General features: G+C 32.3%; 1 protein-coding gene across 11 annotated transcripts in view; it reads right to left on the bottom strand.

The window, feature by feature from the left end:
- LOC130896465 (myb-related protein A) overlaps positions 1–16,886 on the bottom strand; it is a 106,463-nt gene that overhangs the window by 33,483 nt on the left and 56,094 nt on the right. For all 11 annotated transcript variants that reach the window (XM_057804604.1, XM_057804606.1, XM_057804608.1 and 8 more), the window contains exons 2-3: positions 10,958–11,081; positions 5,878–6,027 (exon numbers count right to left, since the gene is read on the bottom strand). In XM_057804604.1, coding sequence (XP_057660587.1) covers positions 5,878–6,027; positions 10,958–11,081 — 274 coding nt within the window. The remainder of the gene's footprint in view (positions 1–5,877; positions 6,028–10,957; positions 11,082–16,886) is intronic.

Genomic DNA, 16,886 nt, shown 5'->3' with positions numbered 1-16,886 from the left:
ATGGTTCGAAAAATATCTATTTTAGGTACTTTCGACCTATTAAAAATATATCAAAAAAAGAATTAAATATAAATAATATTTTTGTTTCTTTCATTTTAGAATAGTTAATAGAGTTTTAAGAAAATGTCATTGGTTACACCTGTTTTTTATTTATCTAGTGTCCTAAATCATTATTTATCATTTATTTTAGAAACTATCAACTTTATCGAGATTGTTAAAGAGGGCAATGTTTTTAATAATTAAATGAGCCTTTTTCCTGAAGTACGAAAAATTACTCACTAGCAGCGCTAGTAGTTCAGTAGGGACAAACACTGTCAAATCCCCATATAAAAACACAGTAAAGTGTACTTAAAAAAAAATGTTTTCAACAGAGGACGATAATCCTGGAGCAAAATTAAAATTTGTAACCGTAAAAGATAACAATGTTGTAACATTAAAACACTGGCTTGCTTGTCGTAAATTAAAAATAAGTGGAAAAAAATGAATTAATAGACATGTTAGTATACAGACAAATTATCATAATTTCAGTTATAAAATAGTCAATCATTTATATGATTTATTTTCTCAAGTAATCAATCAGCTCAGTAAATAGCAAAAACCTTAAAATAAAAAAAAAGCAACACGTAAGAAATTACTAAATCAGTATGTGTATTGCTAATAAATAGTATTTTTTACCTTATTTTTATTTATTTAGAATTTTTTCATGCCTACTACGTCTTAAATCATTCATATTTCATTAAAAAAATTTTATTTTACTCCAATCACAAACATTACTTAAAAAAAAGTCAAAGCATGTATCCATTTATTACATCTAACCTGATCAACATGAGGCTTTATAAATGGTATAAAAAACACATTCTCTTCTGGATATCGATTATCCGACGTACAATTCGCAAAACTGCAATGCTTTGTTGGCATTATACAAGTTCAAAAAAATTTTTTTATATCAGATTTATATTTTTAAATAATAAAATAATATCACGTAAATACAATTGCTTTGCATGTAAATATTTTATGTTTGTCCCTACTACTAGTGCTGCCTCTGGTGACACGTTCGCTGCACTATTCTCAGGAAAAAGGCTCATTGTCCACAATTTTCTTTAATACATTTTTTTGTGGATTGAATTTTACAAAAGTTATTCAAGCATGAATCGGAACATGTAATTAAAATGACTTTTTTATTAGTTTATCTTTCTATCTTTTTGTTATTATCATAGTAATTTATGCAGTTTTACCAAATATAATAAGATATAAAGATATTTGAACATTTTTTTAAATCTCTATTAAGAATGTTATTAACTATTATATAAAGAATTAAAAAAAAAATACCTATTAGTAATTATTTTGCGAACCTTTAAAAATTCATATATCTGAAAATATTAACTCCATCGCGATAAGTCTTAGGACCTTTAGGAACTAATATGGAGGACGTAATTTGTCTTATTTGGCACAAAAATTAAAAATCGTTAAGCTTTCTGATCTGTGGAACATCTACTCAATACTGAAAAATACCATTTCAGTTAAAAACAATATAAACATAGCAACTTTTTCGAAGATTATCGCATTTCTTAGAAGGAAGAACGTTGGGTAGAAAGCAAAGAAATCCGAGTCTTCGGCAGAAAATAAACCAACAAATTTATTACGTAATTCGACAATGAAACCTACTTAATGCTAAAGATAATTCAATAAAAAATTACAATTGTAAGAAAAAAGTTTGTTTTTACTCTTAGGTAGCAACAATTATTGGGTGTAGACGGGAAGAACTAACGAAGATGACAATTGATCATATAAACAATATAAAAGTACCAAATTCATTGGAAGAACATTTGTTGTAACTGGGCAAGAAAATTTGATATTATACAAGCAATATTTGTCATTACGGGCCTCCCATACTCCACACAATAGATTATTTATAAATAATAAAAGAGGAAAATGTTCAATTCAGCCTGGTGGTATTCACAGTTTTGGGAATTTGGGGCTAAAGATCGCATAATTTTTAAATCTACCAAATCCTAAATCTACACAATCCTTCGTCGAACTTCAGTGACGACGTTATTTGCTTATAATGGTGGAAATCTCACAAATTTAAAGAGACATATAAATATTAATATAAGCAAGAATTGGAATGTTTCTAATTTTATTCTATAAACAAATAATATAAAGAAATGTGCTTTATTTATTTTTATATTAATGTTAATAACTAATCCAAATTGTTGCTGAAAAAATACTATTTTATTATGATTCGGAACGGAAAATTTTTCTCGTTCTCCGATTTTTTTCTCCGTACGTTAAATAAAAAAATACAATCGAAATTAATTATAAGAAAAAATAATTATTAGTTTATATTACTTTGGTGAAAACAACATCATAATAAGTACATTAATTCAGGAATCGTTGCTATTAATAGTAACATTTATTGTATTGTATTATTTTAGAAGTTTTGTCCCTTCGGTATTTCATTATTTAGGAACAAAAGACGTTGAAGCAAACGGTTCGTAAATGATTTGATTTTCTTAATGGAATTTCGCAGAGGTTGTATTTTGCAAGTGAGAAGGGTTAAACCAATTTTTACTTCTACTTCTAATTTTTGGATATATGGATTTTTCCATATATCCTTCTGCTACGTTAGAAGAACGCCGTTATCCGTGTTCTTTCAGGGTGAGCAAATCAATACCGCTTTCTATCAACATGGTTGCCGAAGCATGCCTTAACACACGTCCGGTATATTCTTCGGAATTTGTAATTTTCAGGTATTTTGCATCATGTTTTGGTATAGCCCCGATAGTATGGCATCCGACATGTTGGGCATAACACCTACGATTTCTCTAGGACGTAGATCTGCAAATTTACGGTAAAGTGCACAGGGCTCGGATGTACATCTCTCATTGGTAATGGTAAAATGCACAAACATAATGATAAAGCGCCCATTTTCTTCCATACCATCTATCATCTCTACGACATGCGTCAAAAATCCAAAACAACAAAATCACTTTTGTCTATTGTTCATCTTACTTGTTCTGCCGTTGGTAACCTTTTTTGTATACATCCCACAGTCTGACGCTTTTTGGATATTTTGTGTTGCCAATAATTTCTTTTGTAGTTAAACAACTCTTTAGCATTGAGAACCGACTCCATAACGTGGGAGATTTCATATTCTTGGCTTTTTTACAAAATAAACTAGAAGAATATCATCACTTACAGTTTTAACTTTTTTGAAATCTCGCCATTCCATAAGAAGTTGATATTCATGTTCAGATCTCGACTTTGGTTTTGCTGGTAACAAATTAGCACTGGCTTGTGCAGCTAGCTCTAATATGTTTTTAGTATTATCTGGATTTTCTTCCGAGTACATTTTTAAAGTTAACGTTAATTGAACTGAAAGAAACTGCCCTCATTACCTATTTAATATGAAAGTATAGGACAGTAAATTTTATGATGAAATTTGTAAACTTTGACCGTGAAACATACCTGTAAAGTAATTTAGGTTTTTTTGTATGTTTTCATTTGTTTTTCTCTAAAAGTTTTCTAACGTTGAATGTTTTCTTGCTCTTTTTTAATTAGTAAAATTGAAATGTTTTCAAACTGGTAATTACAAGAAAAATTGCAGAAATAACAAATTATATATTGGGCGCTAGACTTATATATATTAATCGGGTTAAAACGTTCTTCGCCGTCTTCCGATTCAGTTTCCATTTTTCTCGATCTTCCCAAAGATCTTCTTCCAATCCTCTCTCTCGAATATCCTTCTCGATACCTTCTCTCCAGCTTAATCTTGGTCTTCCTCTCTTTCTTCTTCCTTGTGGTGCCCAATTTAAAATTTGTTTGGGTATGCGGTCTTCAGGCATTCTTTGGACATGTCCGTACCATCTTAACTGATTCACCCTAATGTCTTCCGTAATCGTATGTTGCACTTTCATGATCTCCCTGATTCTGTCGTTTCTTATTTTTTCCAGTCTTGATATTCCTGCCGCGCGTCTCCAATAATCCAATTCTGTGGCTTCAAGCATTTTGACTGTTTTTTCTTTTAGAGGCCAGACTTCGCTACTATATGTTGTTATACTTTTTATTATGCTATTGTATATTCGATGTTTGTTTTCCTTGGATATTTGTTTGTCCCACAATACACTATTTAGTTGTCTTATTGCTTGTCTTCCTTGGTTATTTCTTTGTGTTATTGCTTCATCTAATCTTCCATCATTAGTGATGATCATGCCTAGGTATTTGTATTTTGTACAATGACTTATTTTTTGTTGTGCTTCTTCAAGTATTAAATTTTGTTGTTCTCCTCCAATACACATATATTCCGTTTTACTAAAATTTACTTCTAGACCCCATTTCCTGTATTCCTCTACTAGCTTTCTTGTCATATATTCTAAGTCTTCGTAGTCCTGTGCCAAGATTATTTGGTCATCTGCAAAACACAGGGTATATAGTTTGGAATCGATTAGTGGAATGCCCATGTTCTTACATTTCCTTTTCCAGTGTGCTAGTGCGTGTTCCAGGTATATCTTGAAGAGTGTGGGCGACAGACAGCATCCTTGTTTTAAAGCTTTTGTACTGCTTTTATTAGGGCCGCATTTATATTTGTTCTTTCCAAGGCATCCCATAGTTTTGTTTGCGGTACGCTGTCATATGCTTTTTTGAGGTCAACATACAAAAGGTGGAGTTCTAGATTTTTGGCGGTTTTCTTATCAATTATTTGCGAAATCGTAAATAAATGATCAATAGTCGACCTCCCCGCTCTGAAGCCTGCCTGTTCTTCTGCCTCCATGTTGCAATATTCCTGTTCGATTTTATTTTTTATGATTTTTCCATAAATTCTGGATATTGTACACAGCACAGCGCTAGACTTACATGTCCTTTTGGAGCATCGAGTTTGTTTTTCTAATTCATTTTTATAATAAAAATTTAACACTACGGATATAAGAGCCTCTCTTTGCACCCCTAAGTTTCGAAAGGGAACACGTAGATCTTCCGCGCCCACGTGCCGAAATGAATTTACAACCATACTTGTAACGACTGTGGTACTTGTGAGTAATTTAAGAAACGGCTTGAGGACTTTTATAAGGTCAAGGAGAAATATTATATTTAAATATTGCGTCTCTGTATGAAAATGAGATTTAACGTTCGGCGTTCTTTATAAGTTCTTGAAAGCTTTTGCAAATATATAACAGAATAAAATTTTCATTATCATAAATGTTGCTTATACCGGAAGTTTGATGGTTGTTTATTCCGCAACTTAAAAATTTTATATAATATGTTGATAAAAATTATTATTACTATACCTAAAGACCAAATGCAATACATTTATTATATCGAGACTTATATTTGTGACCGATTGATTGACATGTTGGATAACAATGTTATCCAATTAGAAGACGTTGTATTTTCTGATGAGAGCACTTTTTCACTGGTATTTCTTCTTTAGTTTTTTATGGTGGGATTGTGGCAAAATTAAACAATAAAGTGTACTAACTCTAATACATTTCCGAAAAAAAGGTTATTAGTTAGTTATCAACACTAAATAAGAAATCCTGAGTTCTAAGTAGTAACCGAAAAGTTACGGAAAGTGAATGAAGAAAAATCCGAAAGTGATTCGAAGATTCTAAACGGTTAGTTATAAAAAAATAAAGAAAAAAATTCTGAATGTATGATTAAGACTTAGAGATAATGATCCCGTACGAGTTATTAAAAGTCAAACACATTCCTAAACATTTAGCGAAAAACATGAATATGTAAAGTAACCAAAGCAATGCATTTATTTCCTTTGGTTTTTACACACTGAATATTATTATTAAATTATTTACTGGTTTGTTGTTTATGATCGTAAATAATATGAATGGAAAAGGTTCATAAAGAGATTTATATTTCACTAACCTCTTTCGTCCAAGGTCCTTTCACCAATTCAGGATTGACAACTTTAGTCCACCTTTGTTGACATTGTACGTCTGACCTGTCAGGAAAATGTTCTGCAATTATATCCCATTTTTCATTATATTCCTCGACTAATTGTTTCAACCTAGCATCCTGAAAAAAAAAGCTCGAATAGATCCTCAGCTTTAAATGAAAAATATTTACGAGATGTAATGAAAGGATAGGTTGAATGAATTTTTATAGCAGCAGTAAGCCATTTCCACACAATATCAAGTTAATTGTCAAAATCAGCTGATTTTGATCATTGTACCACAAACAAAGTGGTATTAGGTAGCTTTGATGCGAATAAAGCATTTTGGCAATTAATTTCAGAAAGGTATAGAGTAAAAAAAATCTCATTAGGTATGCAAAGGGTCCACAGAGTGATCCAACGAATATTTAAGCCACATACATAGTTTGGCATTGATTTCATTGTAAAATTTTTTTTTATCAAGTGCAGATAGTACCACCCGGGTTGGGGCCAATATATGGGCTTAGCCTATTGTTATCCATTCACAAACACTGAAAATAGTGTGCCAAAGGGAAAGAATTTTATTTTAACAGAATAGAAATTAAGCATTTTGTACATAGTATTAGGTACTCTTATTTTTTATTAAACATTATACAAAAAATACATTATACAGAAATTAAATTATAAAAAATCATAATATTCTTCGTCATCTGAGGAACTGTCATCTCTTCTTAACGTTATAATTAACGGGTCGACGGTCCGATCGATCAAGTAGTCAAGATTCCACATTTTCTCATCTTCTTTAAAGACATGCTGGACTGCTTTGCGCCAGTTCTCTGGTATCACCTCCTTAATGGCTTGATCAAACAGTAGCTTAACATCTTTCATTTTGAATGTCGTGTTATGTCTTGCTACAAATCCTTTTACTTGCGCCCATATAAGTTCTATAGGATTTAGTTCGCAATGATCGTGTGCGCAGCACAGTTACACTGTTTTTCTGCTATACCTTCCACGGCGTATTTCATAAAACGATTTGTGTGTAAATTTGCTATATATAATAGTTCTTATCAAATTATCCCCAAATTCAATACTTTTGGTGGTTAACCAGTCAAGAATTTCTTTTTTTCTCCAAGATGAAGTTGGAGTCTTCTCTATGCGTCGAGAATGATAACTTATCCATAGTCACTACTGAATCAGCCGGAAGATATTTTATCATTTCATCAAAATAGTCTTCAAAAACATCCGAATCCATGTCCTCGTGGTAATCACCCGTGTGGCACAACTGAAAGGTTAGCAAAGCTTCTTTTAAAAATCCCTCTTCGCTTCCAATATGGACGATTATTAGTCTTTACCATTTACCTGAAGGCACCTTAATACCCGTTGCCCGGCCTTCCATGAAAGCTTGGCGAGCACTGGTTATATTTTTGTCTTGCCACATTTTTGGTACTGTATAAACTTCATTCATCCATGTCTCATCAAGATAAAAGATTTTCTTCTGCTCTGTTCTGTACTGCTTTATACTTCTCAAGTATTTTCGTCGCTCGCAAACAATCATCGCTTTCCATTAAAAGTGCTTTATTTTTCAATAATAGTCCATAAAAGTTTTTTAGTTATCAACGGAATACTGTCATCCTGGCCAAGCTCCATTAAAATGTTATCTAGGGTGGGTATTTCTTTTTTAAAATAAAAAGAGTGAACTTTTCTTTTAATTACACTTTTGGTGTCTTCATCAAAGACTTTTACTGGTCCGCCTGGACTTTTCTTGGGAGGTTCCACTTGGCCTGCTATCTTTCTCCCCCGCAATAATTTAAACACGGTGGACTTTCTAACTCCAGTCATTCGGGAACATCGGTCGACAGTTTCTTGTACAGTAAATTTCGGGTAATCATATTTTATGCAATCTTATAATACTGTGAACACTATTTACGGCTTAATAGCAAATACTGATGCGTCAAACTAAACCAATATATTTATAAAGGTCTAAAAATTTTGGGTAAGGCACCATTGCCCTTACGGCGCATGGTTAAGCCGAATCTGAAATGGGGTTTGAATTAGGCAAAGGCACTAATAGAAAGTTAAAATTCCCCATTTTAATGCTCTGTACCTTTCTAAAATAGACTATAGGTATGTTGTATAATGTTGTAGCAAAAATGTCTGAGATAAACCTAAGTTTCTATCGTCTAAACATTTTATAAGTGTCTGGTATGTGTATCCCCATAAATTTTAATTAATTTTTATGGCTACTTTTTGTTGGTATCTATTCGTAACTTCGGGGCTCTCTGCCTATAATTTCATAACATGATACTAATATTGGAGTCTAGAAACTATGATTTGTGCACAGAAACAACTTACAAATTTAAAACACAAAGAAATGTCTCGAGAAATCTCTTGAAAATAAGAGAGAGAGATTCGTTGGATAATTATTAGGTAGGATAAGGGAAATTTTTTATAGGCGGAGGTTTGTTGGAGTTGGCCCTGATATAGGAGTTGCTGCTCTGCAGGGCTCTTGAAAATAAGTAAACTTATAAGCGGTTATAAACAGGCATTGACGTTTGTTTACACTAAAAGGACTTTTTGGGGTTCTGTTCTGAAATAGCCTATTACTTACGCTGCGTATATTTCAAGGAGGATCTGCTTGTCAGTCTGCTACTAAATATGCTTTAGAAGATCATGTTTGCAGTGAGTGTTGTGAAAGATGGATAAGGGAGGCATTAATGTTTTGGTTCAAGTTGAAAAAGGTGCCAAAGTAGCTCATGAAATGTTGAAATCTATAGAATACTTTTTCATTATACGAGGGTGGTTCAAACATAAACCGGAATATTTTAATAAATGAACGAAAGCTTTAGTGTTGTAAAAGTTGCTTCACTGGATCTGAGACTGGTCTGTTATGAAGCGTAGAGAGCAGCTGCGACTACGTAACCTCGCTTTTTAGTGTACTTATAGCTATGAGCAAGAAGGACGTACTAAAGTCTGTTCCGCAACGCTTCATTATTCGTTTTTTGGTAGAAGATGATATAAAATCCGAGAAAATTTATCGAAAATTACTCAAGCAATTCGGGGATAAGTGTCTAACCAAGACTCATGTACATTAATCGTGGCAAGTTTTACGAAAAGGCCGAGAAGTGGTGGCAAACTTGACACACCCGCGGTGCCCCAGAAGAAGTGTTACCGATGAGAACGTCAGCGCTGTAGAAAAACTCATATTGAGCGACCGACGCAGTACTGTACACAATATGGCATTGTGTACATTGGAAGCATTGTGCAAATCATTCATGAACGGCTCAGTTACCATAAAAATTCAGCCAGATGGATGCCGAGACTTCTGAATTTTCAGCAGAAATTCATACGCTGGAAAGTTTGCATAAATTTCCAGCAGCGGTATGAAGAGCAAGGAGAAAATGGAGTTGAGGAAAAAAGATAAAGGCGTGCCAGTTGAAGCGAAGGTTACACTGTCAGCGAAGATGTTGTGTACCGTGTTTTGAGAAATTAGAGAAGTAATTGCGGTTCATTTTCTCAATAAACAGCGAACTGTGAACGCGCAGTATTATAGTAACCTCCCAAAAACACATGGAAATGTTGAACGAATTGGGTTGGAAAACACTGGAACACCCTCATTATAATCCCGATATGTCATCATGCTATTATTTATTGGGTCCATTGAAAGAAGCACTTGGCGACTTTGCGGACTGCAATTCGAAAACAATGTGTAGAATCTACGTGCACGAATAGTTAGGTTAGGAAAAAGGCATCCGAAAGCTTCCGGAGAGGTGGCAAAAGTGTGTAGAGTGTGACGGAGACTATTTAGAGGATGATGGATCGTATCGTGTGGAATTAGTTTGAAGGTCACATCTGCATGTACACAATTAAAACAACACAGTTACATTGGGCATCAATCATAAAACATTTTTGATTTATCCAAAAAGAGATAGATACACAAGCAGACTCAAGTCTGCACGAAATTTATTCAACCGTATCGACATTTGCATTAAAACGGAATAAAATAAATCCATTTCTCAATAAAAATAAAATATTAAGAGTTAAACACGATTATTGTCGAAGCCAGACTACGGAAAACGTAGGCTGCTGCTGTGTGTGATGGAGCTGAAAGGGAATTATATACTGTAAAATTCTGAAGCCTTTTCAAACGGTCAATTCAGTACTGTCAACAATTGACCAAATTACAGAAGACAATTTAAAATAAGCGGTTGAAGTTGATTAACAGAGTGAGTATAGTGTGCCACCACGACAACATGAGACCACACCGCTAAAAATTGATTGAACTTTGTTATGAAGTTTAAATGCTACTATCGGTAACGTATAGCCCGGATATTTGCAAAAGTTTCTTGAAAAGGAGACGAAGGAAATTAATGTCACCACCATGTTTTTTCCATTAAACCACAGAAGTTCTACATTGATGGATTTTGGAAACAAAGTGAAACATGGCAAAAAGTCAAGGATAATATTAGCACATATCGCACTCCGAGAACAAAAGTAACCTATTTTGAAGCTGTTATACTTTCTTAAAAAAAAAAAATAATAAGTTTCTTTAATGCTGAAGAAATTTGAAACGTAAAAGAAAGAGGCAGATGGCTTAAAGCCTTGCGTAGTAGGAATGAGTAAGCTTCTGAATTTCTAGGTGATAAAGTAATAATGTTTAGGTCCAAAAAGTATATACATATCTCAATCTCATTAAATTTTGGATCAGGTGATTTTTGCTCTTAGTCTGCTATACGTATTTAAACATAATAATAACATAACTAGTTCTCGGTATTTTTTTATCACACCTCGTACACGGTAGAGATAGAAAATCAGTACATCGCATTCTTTCGGAAATATTTTTCATAATCAATAAATATTTTTTGTTATATAAAAATTGGCTTTATTCGAATGTCATTAATTGATGTTTTTCTGTTGGAATATATAATGGAAAATAACGACTTTTAAAGTTTCACTCAGTATTTTCGTTTCAAGATTCGTATTTAATTTCCCTAAACTCATCAGTTGAAAAACCCTTTGAATGACGAACATATCTTATATTTTTTACCCTATCACTAAATCAACTATAATACTTACCTCTTCTTTGCTCCATCGTCCTTTATTAATAGATTTTTTCGACCTAGCTGGATGTTCACCACCACCAGAATCGTCCGAGTCCTCGTTACCACTAATATCTATTTCTGAATCATCTCTTTTAAATCTGTAACAAACGCAAACTTGTTTAAGCCACTATTAGAATCAAAAGTATAAAAATTGTAGCAATGCGAATGGTAAATACCTCAATCGAAACTAAGCGATGTGAAACCGAGGGTGAAATTACTAGGTAACTCATAGTTACTTAGGCCGCTTCTCATGATGCAATACACGTGCAATGCAATGCAATGCAAGAAGTAATATTTCTTGCTCAAAATCATGCGCAGGTAAAGTTCAGGTAATTCTTTCATTTTTATTGCGTGCAAGTTGCAATTCTAGGAGTTTCTGATATTTCGTCTCTTGCCAAAGATTTCTTAGTAATCTTCTATTTTATTTTTCTTTGTTTTTCAAATGTTTTTTCATCCATTCTCATGTTTTCCCTTTGTCTATTTAACCAGGACCTTTTCCAACATCGCTTGTGTGCTCTTATCTGTCCATGAGACTCCAAAAGCAAGGTAGCAGCAAATATAGTTATTGCCAGTGATGCACTGATCCCTTTTATCTTGTTTACTTTTCCTAGCTTTGTTATTTTAATTTGTAAGCCTCCCACAAAATATTAAATAAAATGTGACGTTAGGAAATTAATTGTTTACTTTTACTTGTGGAATTTTGACCAGTGGCAACCAAGATGCAATGGTAAGAGACATAATGTCAAGCAACGTGCAGTATTCGCCTATGCAATATATTGATATTGAAAGAAATTGCATGAAACGATATTATAGTATAAAGAAGAAAAACCTAAGGACTACAGAAAAATTGAGAAACCAAGAAAAATATGTTTTATTTAGATGAAATATGGATCAATGAACCAAATAAATTTTGGAAATATGAAACTGTTACAAGTGAAAAACATGTTTTTTATAATAAATTATCTACTGGTTTAAATCCACCAACGAAATAGAGACGAAGACTGATAATAGTACACATCGGCAGATCATACGACTTTGTTAAAGGCGACTTTTACATCCACTTGTTCCGGTGGCTACTATGAGGACGTAAATGCTGATGTTTTTAAAGAATGTTTCGAACAAATGATACATCTTCTTCTTTATAACTGTATAATAGTGATGGATAATGCAAGTGGAGCCTGAAAACTGGAAAAGGGCAGTTAGTCATACGATTAAAGTAGAAAAGAAAATGTGAAAGAAATGATCGATGCCTTTATTGGTTGCAACAGTTCATCTTCTGATTCTGAATTTATAAGAAGTAGTTCTACGTAGGCATACTATTAAAATTATTCTTTATGAACGTAAGGTTGTAAAAAACTGAGTTTAAACCCTTATACCTATATAAACCTAGGAAGAGATAACCAAACGTGTGAGATAAAGCGTCGAATACAGTTAGGATGGATAGCTTTTGGCAAGTTGAGTAATACCTTGAAATCAGACTTACCAATAAGCCTAAAGAGAAAAGTATATGAGCAGTGTGTTATACCTGTGATGTCCTATGGGGCAGAGACGCTTACCCTCACGAGACAAACTGCAGGAAAGATGAGAGTGGCGCAACGGACAATGGAAAGGGCAATGTTGGGAATTACGAGAAGGATAGAATTACAAATGAGAACATAAGAAGAAGAACAAACGTTAAGGACATTATTGAAATTATAGCCCAAAAGAAATGGAAATGGGCAGGCCATGTAGCCCGAATGACGGATAATAGATGGACGAAAAGAATATTGGAGTGGAGGCCAAGAATGGATAAGAGAAGTAGAGGCAGGCCGCCAACAAGATGGAGTGACGATGTAAAGAAAATTGTAGGAAATTGGATCCATACAGCTCAAGATAGAGATAGATGGTTTAAACTAGAGGAGGCCTATATCCAGCAGTGGATGGAAGATGGCTGATAGATGATGATGATGATCTATATAAACAGTATGAAACAATGTTCTTTATACCTTGTGTTATAGGCAGCTAGTTATAAGCAGGCTGATTAGATGAAAATATAAGTGTACATCCGATATATTCACATAAATTGTATTTGTATAAATGTATTTATATTTATTTGAATGTTATTTCAAACGAAAATACTCAAGGTATAACTTGATAAAATATTTTAATTGTTTACTTAGAGAAGTGATACCCCTATGGATTAGGAATGATTCATTTTATTCATCACTTTATTACTCTCTCATTCAGAAAAATAGACTATAGTTATCGATCATAAATAACTTATAATGTCAGTACCGTGGCATTTCCAAATTTACTTTTTCAAACTAAAGTAAAAATTTCTCCAAAAACACGCAATATAAATCAAAGATTAGAGTTTATAACTAAAATATTGATTGATAGTAAAAAATTTTTGTATGGAATGTTTCAAATATATGCCTTTAAAGTACTACTGTTTATTCAATTTCGTTCTGTCGCTCTGGCGGCATTTTAGAGAATGATTATTTGTGTACAGTTCACAGCCGTGTGTTTAATTTTTAGTCCTAATATTAAGACGGAAATGAGTTGTTTGTTTTTGAAAAAGTTGAATCATAAAATAACAATGTCGGTACTCTCGGTATTGAAATTAAAGCATATTAATATTATATTATTTCAACGCCCTATCTTTAAAGTACCTTGTATTTCACCGGTTTTTAGCGCTTGAAGCTGTTGTTTATGGTTAGAGTGGAAAAAAAGCGCCAAAAAGTGCCATAGCGTTCACTTTATTTCACATAAGGTAACACAGTTGATTATTGCACACTTGTATTGAAAAAAAAAATATCAAGTCACCTTTGATTTTGACATGACATAAATTGATTTGACTCCAATCAGAAAATTGATTTGTCGTAATTTAGTAGTGACTTTCTATTATTATTGTTAAAATGGTGAAAATTCAGAGTTTGAAATATGTACCCCAGAGGAAAGATCTAAACGAATGTCCTCTATATATGGTCCAATTATTCTAAACTAAAAGCATTTAACATTTAAGGTAAAGGTTTTAAATAATTAATAATTGTTTTGTTATTTTATTTATTAATTCAAAGGTTACATTAATACTGTAACGTTTTTTGTATTTATTTAAAATCTTTCTATTCCTGGCGTAAATTAATAAGCACTGTCTCTTACGCACTATACAATACACTTAACTATAATAATTTACTTATAAATATCACTTTGCTAATTAATTCTATTCACTACGACTATTTATTTAAAACTAACTTACTGCGCTACATAAACTTATTTATATACCACAAATAGAATTCCACAAAGTATATGTATAAAAAATAGATTGAAGGAGTCGCGCGAAATCGCCGAATTTTAAAATTCCATTGTAGCTGGATAGGGCCGGCCTAAGGACCCATTTCGCCAGCTTGTTCGTAAAATACTGAGAATAGTTGGATGTGCTAATCATGATTCCAGATTCAAAAACGCATACAAGTCGGGGTCTCACAGTTATTGCGCAATATGTAAGTTTATCACATCCAGAAGAATATACAGGTCATAAGTTTCGACGTACCTTGACATCGTTTCTAGTTGATTCGTGTGGAGACATTCTTCAATTGGAATAACATGGAGGAAGGAAATCCACTGCTGTTGCCGAAGGGTATGTGAGCGATTTTATCAACACAAAAATAAATTGTGCTTCGAATTTTATAAGGAACCAATAACAGCAGTTTTTTAAACCGCTACTTAAATGAAGATTCATGTGGTAATAAAATAGACATAATTCACAAAGTCAAGCCAACAACTGCGTTTTCAATATTCACATTGCGAGGTGAAACAAAAATATATCATTTAGTAACATGTGCATAAAGTATCTTTTTTACTCATTCGTGAAGAAAAGTGCCACTTTATGCAACTTTCATCATTATGCATTCATTATTAACGCTAATTTACCGTAGGAGCTTAAAATATCCCAAATTTGAATTTTATTTTTTTGCACAGGGCTATAGAAAAAATACCGTATGCAACATGTGCATAAAGTATCTTTTTTACTCATTCGTGAAGAAAAGAGTCACTTTATGCAACTTTCAATTCAATTATTATGCATTCATTATTAACTCTAATTTACCGTAGGAGCTTAAAATATCCCAAATTTGAATTTTATTTTTTTGTATAGGGCTATAGAAAAAATAACGTATGCAACATGTGCATAAAGTATCTTTTTTACGCATTCGTGAAGAAAAGAGTCACTTTATGCAACTTTCAATTCAATCATTATGAATTCATTATTAACTCTAATTTACCGTAGGAGCTTAAAATATCCCAAATTTGAATTTTATTTTTTTGTATAGGGCTATAGAAAAAATAACGTATGCAACATGTGCATAAAGTATCTTTTTTACTCATTCGTGAAGAAAAGAGTCACTTTATGCAACTTTCAATTCAATCATTATGAATTCATTATTAACTCTAATTTACCGTAGGAGCTTAAAATATCCCAAATTTGAATTTTATTTTTTTGTATAGGGCTATAGAAAAAATAACGTATGCAACATGTGCATAAAGTATCTTTTTTACTCATTCGTGAAGAAAAGAGTCACTTTATGCAACTTTCAATTCAATCATTATGAATTCATTATTAACTCTAATTTACCGTAGGAGCTTAAAATATCCCAAATTTGAATTTTATTTTTTTGTATAGGGCTATAGAAAAAATAACGTATGCAACATGTGCATAAAGTATCTTTTTTACTCATTCGTGAAGAAAAGAGTCACTTTATGCAACTTTCAATTCAATCATTATGCATTCATTATTAACTCTAATTTACCGTAGGAGCTTAAAATATCCCAAATTTGAATTTTATTTTTTTGTATAGGGCTATAGAAAAAATAACGTATGCAACATGTGCATAAAGTATCTTTTTTACTCATTCGTGAAGAAAAGAGTCACTTTATGCAACTTTCAATTCAATCATTATGCATTCATTATTAACTCTAATTTACCGTAGGAGCTTAAAATATCCCAAATTTGAATTTTATTTTTTTGTATAGGGCTATAGAAAAAATAACGTATGCAACATGTGCATAAAGTATCTTTTTTACTCATTCGTGAAGAAAAGAGTCACTTTATGCAACTTTCAATTCAATCATTATGCATTCATTATTAACTCTAATTTACCGTAGGAGCTTAAAATATCCCAAATTTGAATTTTATTTTTTTGTATAGGGCTATAGAAAAAATAACGTATGCAACATGTGCATAAAGTATCTTTTTTACTCATTCGTGAAGAAAAGAGTCACTTTATGCAACTTTCAATTCAATCATTATGCATTCATTATTAACTCTAATTTACCGTAGGAGCTTAAAATATCCCAAATTTGAATTTTATTTTTTTGTATAGGGCTATAGAAAAAATAACGTATGCAACATGTGCATAAAGTATCTTTTTTACGCATTCGTGAAGAAAAGAGTCACTTTATGCAACTTTCAATTCAATCATTATGAATTCATTATTAACTCTAATTTACCGTAGGAGCTTAAAATATCCCAAATTTGAATTTTATTTTTTTGTATAGGGCTATAGAAAAAATAACGTATGCAACATGTGCATAAAGTATCTTTTTTACTCATTCGTGAAGAAAAGAGTCACTTTATGCAACTTTCAATTCAATCATTATGAATTCATTATTAACTCTAATTTACCGTAGGAGCTTAAAATATCCCAAATTTGAATTTTATTTTTTTGTATAGGGCTATAGAAAAAATAACGTATGCAACATGTGCATAAAGTATCTTTTTTACTCATTCGTGAAGAAAAGAGTCACTTTATGCAACTTTCAATTCAATCATTATGAATTCATTATTAACTCTAATTTACCGTAGGAGCTTAAAATATCCCAAATTTGAATTTTATTTTTTTGTATAGGGCTATAGAAAAAATAAC

Source organism: Diorhabda carinulata, chromosome 7, assembly GCF_026250575.1.
Source record: "Diorhabda carinulata isolate Delta chromosome 7, icDioCari1.1, whole genome shotgun sequence".
Classification (NCBI taxonomy): Eukaryota; Metazoa; Arthropoda; class Insecta; order Coleoptera; family Chrysomelidae; genus Diorhabda; species Diorhabda carinulata.
Note: the sequence above shows the minus strand (reverse complement) of the source record. Positions and strands in the feature narration are given on the sequence as shown.